Below are 13,636 nucleotides of genomic sequence, written 5' to 3' on the forward strand. Positions count from 1 at the left end.
CCTGGGCCGTGAGCGCCAGCCCGGGAGACCTGAGACCTCCCCACCCTCCGGGCGCCCACCAGGACGCGGCGGCCCGAGCTACAGGCTCAGCGCCCACAGCTCCCACCTCCATGCTGGCTGCCAGCTCATCTCCGCACCATTGTGGTGTGCCTCACACACTCGTTTGTCACCAGAGGTGCTCTACGTGGGCCCTCCGTCTCAACCCCACCCCTGCTGCCACCCCAACCCCACCCCTGCCCCGCCCTGCAGCCACCTCATCCCCACCCCTGCCCTGCACCCACCCCATCCCCACCCCTGCCCCGCCCTGCACCCACCTCATCCCCACCCCTGCCCTGCCCTGCACCCACCTCATCCCCACCCCTGCCCTGCACCCACCCCATCCCCACCCCTGCCCTGCACCCACCCCATCCCCACCCCTGCCCTGCACCCACCTCATCCCCACCCCTGCCCTGGACCCACCCCATCCCCACCCCTGCCCTGCACCCACCTCATCCCCACCCCTGCCCTGCCCTGCCCTGCACCCACCTCATCCCCATCCCTGCCCTGCACCCACCCCATCCCCACCCCTGCCCTGCCCTGCACCCACCCCATCCCCACCCCTGCCCTGCCCTGCACCCACCTCATCCCCACCCCTGCCCTGCACCCACCCCATCCCCACCCCTGCCCTGCACCCACCCCATCCCCACCCCTGCCCTGCACCCACCTCATCCCCACCCCTGCCCTGGACCCACCCCATCCCCACCACTGCCCTGCAGCCACCTCAACCCACCCCTGCCCTGCACCCACCCCATCCCCACCCCTGCCCTGCACCCACCCCATCCCCACCCCTGCCCTGCACCCACCTCATCCCCACCCCTGCCCTGCACCCACCTCATCCCCACCCCTGCCCTGCCCTGCCCTGCACCCACCTCATCCCCACCCCTGCCCTGCCCTGCCCTGCACCCACCTCATCCCCATCCCTGCCCTGCACCCACCCCATCCCCACCCCTGCCCTGCCCTGCACCCACCCCATCCCCACCCCTGCCCTGCCCTGCACCCACCTCATCCCCACCCCTGCCCTGCCCTGCACCCACCTCATCCCCACCCCTGCCCTGCAGCCACCCCATCCCCACCCCTGCCCTGCAGCCACCCAATCCCCACCCCTGCCCTGCACCCACCCAACCCCACCCCTGCCCTGCACCCACCCCTTCCCCACCCCTGCCCTGCCCTGCACCCACCGTATCCCCACCCTGCAGCCACCCCATCCCCACCCTATACCCACCCCATCCCCACCCCTGCCCTGCCCTGCACCCACCCCATCCCCACCCCTGCCCTGCACCCACCCCGTCTAAGTCTGGCCTCCCTGAGAACCAGCTGCAGGGCCACGGTTCACGGTCGGATGCTGCTGCCTGCAGGCAGCCCCCCACCCAGGACGCTCCAGCGAGGGCCCGTCTGCCAACCTCGCCTCTGGCAACCCCACCGGGTGCTCTCCTTAGAGGAGACTGGCCCCCAAGACGGGGTCTGCGCCCTGAGCTCAGGGTTTCCCTCCACACCAGTGCCCCCTCTGCACACATTCACGCTGTTGGCTGGTTGTTGAGAAACCACAGAGTAGGCCCCCAGCACACCTGCCTGCCGGGACAAACCCTGACCCTGGAAAACGTTCCCCCAAGCCGGCCCGCCCTGAGACACGTCTCCTGGGGGACCTGGGAGAGGACATGGCTTCTTCCTGGAGCACCTTCCCAACCAGACACGGGACAGAGTTCCAAGGACACCAGTGTCAAACCCCAAACCTGAGAACAGTGATCAGCGGTGACGGGAACGCGGACAGGCCGCCTGGAAGCACGTCACTGACCACGACACCAGCGTCACCGAGGTCACCGTCACGCATCCGCGGGCGTCAGGAAGCCAGCGGGGACTCGCTCATCATCTCTCCAAATCCCCCCCGGCCACCCAGACCGGCTCCATTTCCCGCCAGGATGGGCTCAGCCAAGCCTTCATCAGAGCAAAACAGGGACCATGCCACCACCTGCCTCCGAGGTGATGCTGACTGATCACAGGACCACGCACTGATGCTGCGCGACAGCCCGAGCGCCTCGGAGGCATGCAGACTCCAGAACCATGCTCGCGACACCGCCGGCTCAGCCTGTGCACGGAGGACCCCCAGACCTGCCCTCGGAGGCGCTACAGCGCTGGTCACAGAGCCGGGCTGCTCTGGAGAGGCGGGGCAGTGGGGAAACGCAAGGGGTGGTGGACAGGGGCTATTCCTCTCGTGTCACGCGCACAGCGGGCGGCCTCCCTCTGCACCTCAGCTCTACAGCCTGGCCTCTGGTTCCTAGGGGAGGAGCCGCCCTGTGGTGTGACGATCACGATCACGCGTCACTCACCCAGCCCACTCCTGCTGGCCCAGCAGATGCAGCCTGTTGTCTTCCTGCAGTTACTTGCAAAGTAGGCAAAGCTAATGTCTAGGCATATATTTGTTCGCGTCGTAATGTAACACTGAAGCGGGGTGCAGCCCAGAAACCTTTCAGGGCCCCTGAGGTCCAGAGTGGGCACGCACAGGAGGCGATTCAGAATGTAGACGGCGTGGCGGTTACAGAGGCCGCGCCAGGGCCTGCAAACAAGCAAGCAACACCGACGCCCGGGCCCACGTCTCTGTGAAGGGAGCTGGCAGCTCTCACTCGCCATGTGCCCAAGTCAGCCGTGCTTGCTGACGCCGCTGCTTCACGGACTCATTACCCACGTGGGGCGCGTTTTATATCTCCTCTTCATAAAATGATATTTTGAAGGTGTTGCTCCTCCCCCAAATCCACTGGAAAGTGAAACATGATTTGAGAGGCTCTTCAGTCAAATGAGGGGGAAGCCACCTTCCTGAGTGATTGCTCATTGTGGACAGCGCTGCCTTTCCAGCTGCTGTTTGCCCCTGGAAATGGCGTCTTTGAGGTAGCTGGGCCCAGGCCTGCATTCCCATTTATCCAGACCCATCGACAGCCTGCCACTTGGGGGGCGTGCCTGGGAGGGAAGGTGCGTCCTGACACGTGGCACATCAGGAATCTTGAGCCACTGATTGCAGAACACCCCGCTCCCCACAATTAAGCATCCAAGCAAAGTAGGCAGGGAATCGTTAGCAACCTGCAAGGTCAAGGGTAACTCGATTAAAATGAAAATCAGCCCGGCCGGTGTGGCTCAGTGGTTGAGTATCGACCTATGAACCAGGAGGTCAGGGTTCGATTCCCGGTCAGGACACATGCCTGGGTTGCGATCTCGATCCCCAGTGCGGGGAGGTGGGGGAGCATAAAGCAGCCGATCGGTGATTCTCTCTCATCGTTGATGTTTTCGTCTCTCTCCCTCCCCCTTCCTCTGTGAAATCAATAAAAATATATTTCTAAAAAAATCATTTTCCTGGGTGGCATGTTTCCGTGTCTCCTTGGTCGCTGACCCTTGCTTCTGCTTCCCCGTTCACGGCGCTGGGTAACGGTGTGTCCTCTCCTTGCAGTCCATGGTGCTCCTGCTGCACAGCCAGCGCCAGTACATCTTCGAATACGACCTGTGGGACCGCCTGTCGGCCATCACCATGCCCAGCGTGGCGCGCCACACCATGCAGACCATCCGCTCCATCGGCTACTACCGCAACATCTACAACCCGCCGGAGAGCAACGCCTCCGTCATCACGGACTACAACGAGGAGGGGCTGCTGCTGCAGACGGCCTTCCTGGGCACCAGTCGGAGGGTCCTGTTCAAGTACCGGAGGCAGACCAGGCTCTCCGAGATCCTCTACGACAGCACGCGGGTCAGCTTCACCTACGACGAGGCGGCGGGCGTCCTGAAGACGGTGAACCTGCAGAGCGACGGCTTCATCTGCACCATCAGGTACCGGCAGATCGGCCCCCTGATCGACAGGCAGATCTTCCGCTTCAGCGAGGACGGGATGGTCAACGCGCGGTTCGACTACAGCTACGACAACAGCTTCCGGGTGACCAGCATGCAGGGGGTCATCAACGAGACGCCGCTGCCCATCGACCTCTACCAGTTCGATGACATTTCGGGCAAAGTCGAGCAGTTCGGGAAGTTCGGCGTCATCTACTACGACATCAACCAGATCATCTCCACGGCCGTGATGACGTACACGAAGCACTTCGACGCCCACGGCCGCATCAAGGAGATTCAGTACGAGATCTTCCGGTCCCTCATGTACTGGATCACCATCCAATATGACAACATGGGTCGGGTCACCAAGAGAGAGATCAAAATAGGGCCCTTCGCCAACACGACCAAGTACGCGTACGAGTATGACGTGGACGGCCAGCTCCAGACCGTTTACCTCAACGAGAAGATCATGTGGCGTTACAACTACGACCTGAACGGGAACCTCCACTTGCTGAACCCCAGTAACAGCGCGCGCTTGACCCCGCTCCGCTACGACCTGCGAGACAGGATCACCCGCCTGGGGGACGTCCAGTACCGGCTGGATGAGGACGGTTTCCTGCGACAGAGAGGCACGGAGATCTTCGAGTACAGCTCCAAGGGGCTTCTCACGCGGGTTTACAGCAAAGGCAGCGGCTGGACCGTGATCTATCGGTACGACGGCCTGGGAAGGCGCGTTTCTAGCAAAACCAGCCTGGGCCAGCACCTGCAGTTTTTCTATGCCGACCTCATCTACCCCACGAGGATCACGCATGTCTACAACCACTCGAGCTCAGAAATCACCTCCCTCTATTACGATCTCCAGGGACATCTGTTTGCCATGGAAATCAGCAGCGGGGAGGAGTTCTACATCGCCTCCGACAACACGGGGACGCCGCTGGCTGTGTTCAGCAGCAACGGGCTCATGCTAAAGCAGATTCAGTACACCGCCTACGGCGAGATCTACTTTGACTCCAACATTGACTTCCAGCTGGTCATTGGGTTTCACGGTGGCCTGTATGACCCACTCACAAAATTAATCCACTTTGGAGAAAGGGATTACGACATTCTGGCAGGACGGTGGACAACGCCCGACATAGAAATCTGGAGGAGAATCGGGAAGGACCCGGCTCCTTTTAACCTGTACATGTTCAGGAATAACAATCCTGCAAGCAAAATCCATGATGTGAAAGACTACATCACAGGTGAGCATAATCTTACTTCCTTGCCGGGGACTGAATTACTTTAATCCTTAGGTTAATGCACAAAATAATTGGAGTTGCTTTCTTTTTAACGTTATATTTTACTCATGTGAAATCAAATGCCTCGCCTCTTACATGTATTCATTTCTCTGTGGAACCATAGAGAAACGAAAAAGGGAAACGGAGGCATAGTTTGTTACTTCTGTTCTGCCTGCCAATGCCCAAGGCCACAATTTTCTGAAATGACATGGAATCCGGTCACTGAAGGGAAATGACCTGGAGATGCAGAAACCATGGAACTTGGGGTTCCAGGCCCACCCCCTCTCCTACCAGCTATGTGGCTTTGTAGACAAGTCGTGTCAATTCTGACGGAAAGGATGGGTGTGAAATACAGCACAGTGTGGCTCAGCATCTCATCCCTGGGAGGAGCTGAACTAACTCTCCACCACCATCACCTCAGAACAGAGGAACCGTTGCTCCCATCAGTTGCTTAGCCAGGGGACCCTGTGTCTGTCCTCACTCCTGACCCCTTATACTACCATCTTCATTGCCATGTGGTGCAGTCCTGGAACTACTAATAGATACACTGGTCTTCAGGGCATAGATTTAAGATCTTTCCAGGGTTAGAGACTGATCCGATTTAAAGCATCAGATCCCACTTCTGCCACCATGAAACAGAGACAAGGACCCAGCAAGCATGCCCTAGTTCCCTTAAGTAGCTGCCTTCTTCACTCCTCCTCCACTCCAAGGACTCTGAATCCTCCTGCCTCCACCTTTCATTCCTGAGCTGCACTCCACAGTTAAGGTTCCCTGCTGTATGTTCTGTTTTCTTTTTCTTTTTTTTTTGGTTTTTTTTTTGTCTTTCGTTTGGTTCGGTTTCGTGCGGGGGTTTTTCTGTTGTGCCTTTGCTTGTGTTAGATGCTCCTTTGGGCTGTCACTGTCTTGCTCAGCATTTCAGGTGTACCGAGATGTCTGTTTTCTCAGTTCTCAGGACGGCCCTCCAAATGCTGCCCCCTGTTCATCCTACGTCTGCCTCCTGCTTTTCCCGAATTCCTAAGCGGTTCGTAGCGCTCTGCCATGTGAACCCACGGAGTCCCTTCACTCGGTGCCCTAAGTCCGCCACACCCACACGGCATCCTCCTTGGGGCTCTCCAGTCCACCTCCACATTCACGCCCCATTATGGTGGCAGTGCTTTCCAACACTTGAGACCCTGTGATCCTCACTCTTACACAGACATTGTAGGAGAGTCCTGACCTCCTGTACTCCACCAATCATGAGAAAGGATTTTCTCTAAATACAAGGTAGATGAAAGATGATAGATAGATAGATAGATAGATAGATAGATAGATAGATAGGTATCACTTTCTGTCCTACATGATGAACTTGGGGTTTATCTCTCCCACCACCACCACCCCCATTTAAAAGAGGGAGAATACCGCTGACTTAGAGCCATATGATACCTGGACAAAGAGCCGGCCGGTCTGGCCATGGGGTGAGAGTTGGTTTCCTGGAGAAGGAGATAGGAAACAAGTGACTCCAGCGTTGTGGCGGGCAGTTAGCCCTGGGTTATCTGAGAGGTGTTGACACGGGCTGACTGGAAGGCGGGGACGCCCACAGCTCCTGATTCCCTCCTCTCCTAGCAACGTGGACTGCAGGGAACGCCACAGCAGCATCTTCTTAAAAACATCCAAAGAGAGATGGACTAGCCTAAACTCTCTTCGGTGAGATGCAGTTTCCCGTTTCCCAGCTTACTATATAAAACCATCCACACCCAACCGGCCTGCTGGAGCTGCCAGCCCGCTGGGCGGGTCTGCGAGGGCATCGCCTCCCGAAGAGGAGAGACGCCGTCTTCTGAGCTTCCTGGCTTTCAGGGTCACGTGCAAATGTTTAAAGTACCATCTTAAAGGTCCCAGGTTTTCTCCCCAAAAAGCGTGTTCCCGCCAGAGCGCGCCGTTGAGGGCCTCGCCGAGGGGGATCAGCAGCGCTGCGCCCTTGGCCCGCTTTCAGCACTCGTCTTCGATGAAGCATCTACTGTTGTTTTCCACTTTCTCTACTCAGGGCTTTTAGTCATAGAAATGGGTTGGGGGCCGCTGCATAGCCTTGGGCCATGCCTCTTGAAAGACAGTAACACACGGCTTCGCTTTAAGACCAGCCTCTGCCAACGACACTACACGTTCCATTTGTCTTCAACAAGCCTGGCTCTCCCCCGCGGCTGCGCCGGTACCGCCTGGTTTCATCACGATGACCCTCACAGGAGGCGGCCGGCCGTGTATGCTGTCCGTCTCAGCGCGAGTCTGTGACCCCGCGTTTCCTGTGGCCCTTGCTGGGATTACTGTCTTCACGTCTGGACGTGGAGAGTTGGTTTTGAATATATATATTTTATTGCTTTTTTACAGAGAGGAAGGGAGAGAAAGGGATAGAGAGTTAGAAACATCGATGGGAGAGAAACATCGATCAGCTGCCTCCTGCACACTCCCCACTGGGTTTGTGCCCACAACCAAGGTACATGCCCTTGACCAGAATCGAACCTGGGACCCTTGAGTCCGCAGGCCGACGCTCTATCCACTGAGCCAAACCGGTTAGAGCAAGAGAGTTGGTTTTGAATTGTAGGATAGCGGTACACACGTGCTCTTTTCCTGGTTATTATTTGGGAATCCAGGCCTTTCTCTCAGGGAAGCATTTAAATTTATGAAAGCACAGAATAAACCCTAACACCTGTCCTTTGTAACGTTCTCCTCCCAGATGTGAACAGCTGGCTGGTGACATTTGGCTTCCACCTGCACAACGCGATCCCTGGGTTCCCTGTCCCCAAGTTCGACCTGACGGAGCCTTCCTACGAACTGGTGAAGAGTCAGCAGTGGGACGATGTCCCGGTAAGAACCGAAAAGCAAAACTAGGAAAAGGTGATAAATGTCTTACGTGCGTCTTGTTTACCCGTATTCAATCAAACGGTACTTGTGAAACCTGCACCAAAAACAGTTTTTCATTTTTTGACTCTTTGAGGGAAGAAAAAACAACATTTCTGCTCAGTAAACTAGGGGCCCGTGAAACGGGCTTCAATCTGCTTTTCGGGATGCTAATAAAAACGTAGAAAGACATTATCAAAAGGTAATAAACTGCAGGGTTTCTACAGAGAACCCCATGAAAGCACATGTATGGCCCCTGGGACCTGAAGGGAAAGACACGATAAACAGGAGGGCAGGGGATCCCTGTTACAATTAGCAGCCCACAAACAACGCCACAAAGGTCACCTTTTAAAAAATAGTCACCATGTTTCATGGGAAACGATGAAAAAGAAAAAAGAATATGCAAGGCTCCCCCTCCAACGCGGTGTTTATGGAATTTTCCTGACAATAACAGATCCGGAGGCCTGTAACTGTTCTGAGAAATAAAAGGGAAAAGAGAATGCAAAATGGCAAAGTCAAAGCTGCCATTTCAGAAAATGCTCCTTTTAATTCGCACCATTCAAAGATCAGAAAGGAATACACAACAAAACAGTTCTAGCTTAAAGCAAGAATGAGTAAAGATCAAGAAATTGGGCTTCCCCATAACGATGACGAGGGTGCAGAGTTTCTTAGAAAGACTCATCCCCCCGCCCCGTGAGCAATTTCCTATAATTTCAATGACTACAAAGAGAAAAGGCAACGGTGGCTAAAACACACACACACACACACACACAGCACATATACAGTGTCAGTACCTGTTTTCTGGTACATGTTTCATAACATAAAAGCAGTTCCCGTTTTCACATGTCATCTTTACATTTCAAAAAGCAAAAACCCGTTGGTGTCCAGGGCCTGGGGCCCATTTTAACATTTCTGATTGCAAATGCATCCCCACTGATCACTGTGCCATGCACACATCCTGGAGTTTCCTGGTGCATTTGAACAAGCGGGTCCTGATTGTGTGCGACTCCCCAACATGTCTGAAAACACTTACGTCTGACTGTGCCAATGGAATTGCCAACTTTTTTCCGAGGCGGCCTTTTCAATGCGGCTCGGGCTCTCTGTCGAGAGACACGCACCATAGGGACAGCTGAGGGGATCTCCGGCAAAGATGTGGAGGCCGCCCCACGTGCGGGAGAACAAATGTTTCTTTCACGGCTGCAAATAAAACAGATGTTTCCATTGGGGGAACACTGTCCAGACAGACATCTGGTAGTACAGGAAATGGCTGAGTTAAGATGCCCCCTGGTTTAAATCGTTTGCCAGGCCCTAACCAGTTTGGCTCAGAGAATAGAGCGTCGGCCTGCGGACTGAAGGGTCCCAGGCTCAGTTCTGGTCAAGGGCATCTACCTTGGTTGCAGGCACATCCCCAGTAGGGAGTGTGCAGGAGGCAGCTGAATCGATGTTTCTCTCTCATCGATGTTCCTAACTCTCTATCCCTCTCCCTCTCCATTCCTCTCTGTAAAAAAAAAAAAAAAAATCAATAAAATATATTTTAAAATAATAATAAAATAAATCATTTGCCAGTGTAGCCTGTGCCCTGTCCCTAAGTCTCCAAAAAATAAATGTTTTCCCAAAGTAATAAATCCTCATCCTCAGCTGTCCCATGGCGCACTCATCCTTGAACGGTTCAGCTCTGCAGTTTCACTGATGAAATGCTATTGAAATCGTGTTCACTGGGAGAGGGTACAGAGTTTACAAGTCAAAGCACGTGACTTGGGACGCAGTGAGCTGGCCCTGAACACCCCCAGCCTTGCACATCCTGTTTGCTGCTTGCTCGTCAGCCTCCCGGGGACAAAGCTGCTGGGCTGACGGACCTGCTAAGCTGGGTGCCCCAAATGGGATGGACGCAGGAAACGGGCATCTAGAAATGGAAAGAGAAAAGCTAAAACATGAACATTCTGCCCACGTTAGAAACTAAAAAGCTCTGAATACGCAATGGCGTTCGCTCTAACTGCCTTTCAAAACACATTTGGATCAGCTGGAGGGGTGTGCATCTTGAGTGCATTTCTCCACGCAGGGATTTTTTTGTTTTTTTTTTAAGCCTTTTCATCTCAAAAGAACCGACGGAGGTTTTAATAAATGCCTTGGAGCATTCTCCAGATCCCTTCCCCCTCCTGCCCACCCGGAGCCACAGCTGTTCTCTAAACCGAACCCCCTTCTGTTCCCCTTTGCAGCCCATTTTTGGAGTCCAGCAACAAGTGGCGAGGCAGGCCAAGGCCTTCCTGTCCCTGGGGAAGATGGCAGAGGTCCAGGTGAGCCGGCGCAAGGGCGGCGGCGCGCCATCGTGGCTGTGGTTCGCCACCGTCAAGTCGCTGATCGGCAAGGGCGTCATGCTGGCCGTCAGCCAGGGCCGCGTGCAGACCAACGTGCTCAACATCGCCAACGAGGACTGCATCAAGGTGGCGGCCGTGCTCAACAACGCCTTCTACCTGGAGAACCTGCACTTCACCATCGAGGGCAAGGACACGCACTACTTCATCAAGACCAGCACGCCCGAGAGCGACCTGGGCACGCTGCGGCTGACCAGCGGCCGCAAGGCCCTGGAGAACGGCATCAACGTGACCGTGTCGCAGTCCACCACCGTGGTCAACGGCAGGACGCGCAGGTTCGCCGACGTGGAGATGCAGTTCGGCGCGCTGGCGCTGCACGTGCGCTATGGCATGACCTTGGAGGAGGAGAAGGCGCGCATCCTGGAGCAGGCGCGGCAGCGCGCGCTCGCCCGGGCCTGGGCGCGCGAGCAGCAGCGGGTGCGAGATGGCGAGGAGGGCGCGCGCCTCTGGACGGAGGGCGAGAAGCGGCAGCTGCTGAGCGCCGGCAAGGTGCAGGGCTACGACGGCTACTACGTGCTGTCGGTGGAGCAGTACCCGGAGCTGGCCGACAGCGCCAACAACATCCAGTTCCTGCGGCAGAGCGAGATCGGCAAGAGGTAACCCCTTCTCCGCGGGGACGGGGACAGTCTGCGGGAGGGGGCGCACAGCCCGCCCAACCCCCCATGGCTCAGATCTGTCTGTAGCACAACCCGACTGGGACTCTCCGGCGCAGAAGAGCCTTCCGCCAGAATGAGACCGCTGTTTTAAAAAAACATTTCACGGAAAGAAAAAAAAAAAAAAAAAACAGAAACAGAACCCTTTTTCTGAATGACCTTAAAGGTGATCGGCTTTAACGAATATGTTTACATATGCATATCGCTGCACTCAGTTGGACCGAAGGTGTTAATAAAAGGAACAAATAATAATAGGACGGACAAAAAGGCCTAAGCGTTTCGCCCTGGGCCATCTGTTCCTTGGGGGCGCTGTACCCGAGAGGGTGAAAATGCGTACAGTGTTTCCCAGTACCACCGCGTGGTCGACCTTGGCTCACAAGGAAGTAGTCTCTGCATAGGATGTGATATATATCTGTGTTCATGTTAAAATGTGGGACGAAATTCCAGTTTATAGACACCCCGACTGCGCTCCTGGGCTGCTTTGTAAAAGGACATGGGCACACGTGACTTCTGCTCCGAGGGGACTTCCTACTGCGTTTTGCCATGCTCCGATGGTTTGCCTCGGGGGCAAAAAAAAAAAAAACTGGCAAATACAATCCTTGCCACTGATAAGCAAAGGAAACCCTGATTTTTTTGTAAATTATGTGAGACAAGTTGTTTATGGATTTTTATATGAATTACAATTTACTGTACATCAAATATTAGTCTCAGAGGAGTTAATTTATGTAAAGTGTTTAAAAAGTTTATACTTAAAAATAAAATGATAAAAACATGTGAACTGTGTGATTTTTTTAAAAAAAAAGGACTGCACCTTTTGTTATTGGTTATAGCTGTACAGTATAAATTATTATATTGTAGAGATATAACGACTTACGCCTATCATGTCCAGAAGTGTTAATATTTTTGTATTAGGTTGAAAACACGTGCAGCTTTCTAACACTAGGTGGGTAGGACAGTGCAATCCTAGGTGGGTGGCGAACCAGAGAACGCCTTCTTCTTCCCTCTCCCTCGGGCCAGTGTCCTCACCAAGAGCAGCTGAGAGGCACCGGAGAAAACTAAGGCTGGTGGAATGTAACGGGAGATACGGAAAAAAAAACAAAAAAAAACAGGCAGGGGTGCTCCAGCTGCGTCCTGGGCCCTGATGACCGTGGGGGTTGATAGACTTTAACCACAGGGTTCCTTTAAGCTCCATTCCTGGATGGCGGTGGGAGACCACATCAGGTGCTCCAGGAGACTGTGAGAAGGAAAGGGTCTGATGTGGCCAAGGCCATAAACATGTGTCTTACGGTCTAGGGAAGACAGCAGCAACCCAGCAGGTGGGAAAGAGCCAGATGGGGTAGGTCAGGGTCCCTCTGCTAGCCTTGGGTGTGGACCCCGGGGTCACCAGGAGGGACCCCAAAGGCGAGGCCAAAGCTCCCGTAAGCCCACAGGCCCCAATCACCGTGGGAGCCGATTTGAGCGGCAGCCTCTGCCCGTCGGGGCAGCGGGGCGGCAGATGCAGCTGGAGGTGAACCGGCCGCTGTGCCCTCCTGCTCGGGTGTGTGCGGGCCCCGCACAGCCGCCGGCTGCACCTCCGTGCCGGCTCGGCCGCTCTCGCCAACCTCCTTTGTGAGCACTAAAGTCAGCCACAAAAATATTTTTAGAAAAGATTTCCCAGTTCATTGAGCTATAGTACACACTGTTTCCCTCTCTGTATAATGGTGATAAAATATAGCAAGTGAACATGTCGTAACTATAAAGGTTCAAGTGATGTATTGAAAATAATTTTCTAACTGCTTTGTATGTATCACATACTCGAAATTGCACAGTAGGCGTGTTTATTAAACAGGTTTGGCTGGGAAAAGTCTCGAAATAGCTACTGAATTTACCGTCTCAGTGCTATGACTGTCTGTGTGTATTTGGTAGAGCATACCGAGGTAATTAATCTCCTAATGAATGCTGATATTTTATTAGAATGAAAGCACAGATTAGCATTGATATTTTTTATTCTGGAGATCCTTTGCGAGTATTACAAAGCCCCCATTTAGAAAACTATGAGATTTCAGACCACACCAACATGGCTGTTCCCCGTTTTCTTTGTTCGCTGTTAGCTTAGGTGTCTGCAGTTCTGCGGGGCGCCTCTGCGGGACTGTGTAGCATGCTGTACGTACTTTTGGTTGAAATGGGCTCTGAGTCTAAATTCTCAGAAACGCTCCTGATGTATTGACCCTGAGAAGCTTGTGCCGCATCTCAGAAGTGAAATCCTAATCTCACCCTCTTCCCGACACGGACCGGTCCGACCCACTGGCCCCGTGACCACAAATTTACAGTCCCTCCTGGTGCTTATTTTAGATGAAGTCAACTCAACCCTTGTCCGTAGGTATCATGAGCCTATTTCTTTCTAAAAAAAAGACTTGTGATCTGGACGAGCTTTTCCGAGAAACAGTGACCTTGGGGAATATGTAAACAAAAGACCGTTTTCTAAGAGTTGAAGGTGCGGGGGGGACTGTGTCATGAAAAAGAATTAGGTGACAGGAGAAAAAAAAAAAGAAATTGATATTCAAAGTATTTTAGGCAAAGCCAGTCCAAATGCTTTCATGATATTTTGAGATGTAAATTTTGTCTGATTTGTATTGTTCTTTTC

General features: G+C 54.1%; 1 protein-coding gene across 17 annotated transcripts in view; it reads left to right on the plus strand.

Annotated features, from left to right (window-relative positions):
- TENM3 (teneurin transmembrane protein 3) overlaps positions 1 to 13,636 on the plus strand; it is a 1,236,272-nt gene that overhangs the window by 1,222,549 nt on the left and 87 nt on the right. For all 17 annotated transcript variants that reach the window (XM_080662244.1, XM_080662258.1, XM_080662255.1 and 14 more), the window contains 3 exons: positions 3,473 to 5,084; positions 7,825 to 7,955; positions 10,205 to 13,636. The exon at positions 10,205 to 13,636 is cut by the window's right edge and continues 87 nt beyond it. In XM_080662244.1, the coding sequence (XP_080518370.1) occupies positions 3,473 to 5,084; positions 7,825 to 7,955; positions 10,205 to 10,960 (2,499 nt within the window). In that variant the 3' untranslated portion in view covers positions 10,961 to 13,636. The remainder of the gene's footprint in view (positions 1 to 3,472; positions 5,085 to 7,824; positions 7,956 to 10,204) is intronic.

The sequence above is a fragment of the Plecotus auritus genome (assembly GCF_963455305.1).
Source record: "Plecotus auritus genome assembly, chromosome: 3".
Classification (NCBI taxonomy): domain Eukaryota; kingdom Metazoa; phylum Chordata; class Mammalia; order Chiroptera; family Vespertilionidae; genus Plecotus; species Plecotus auritus.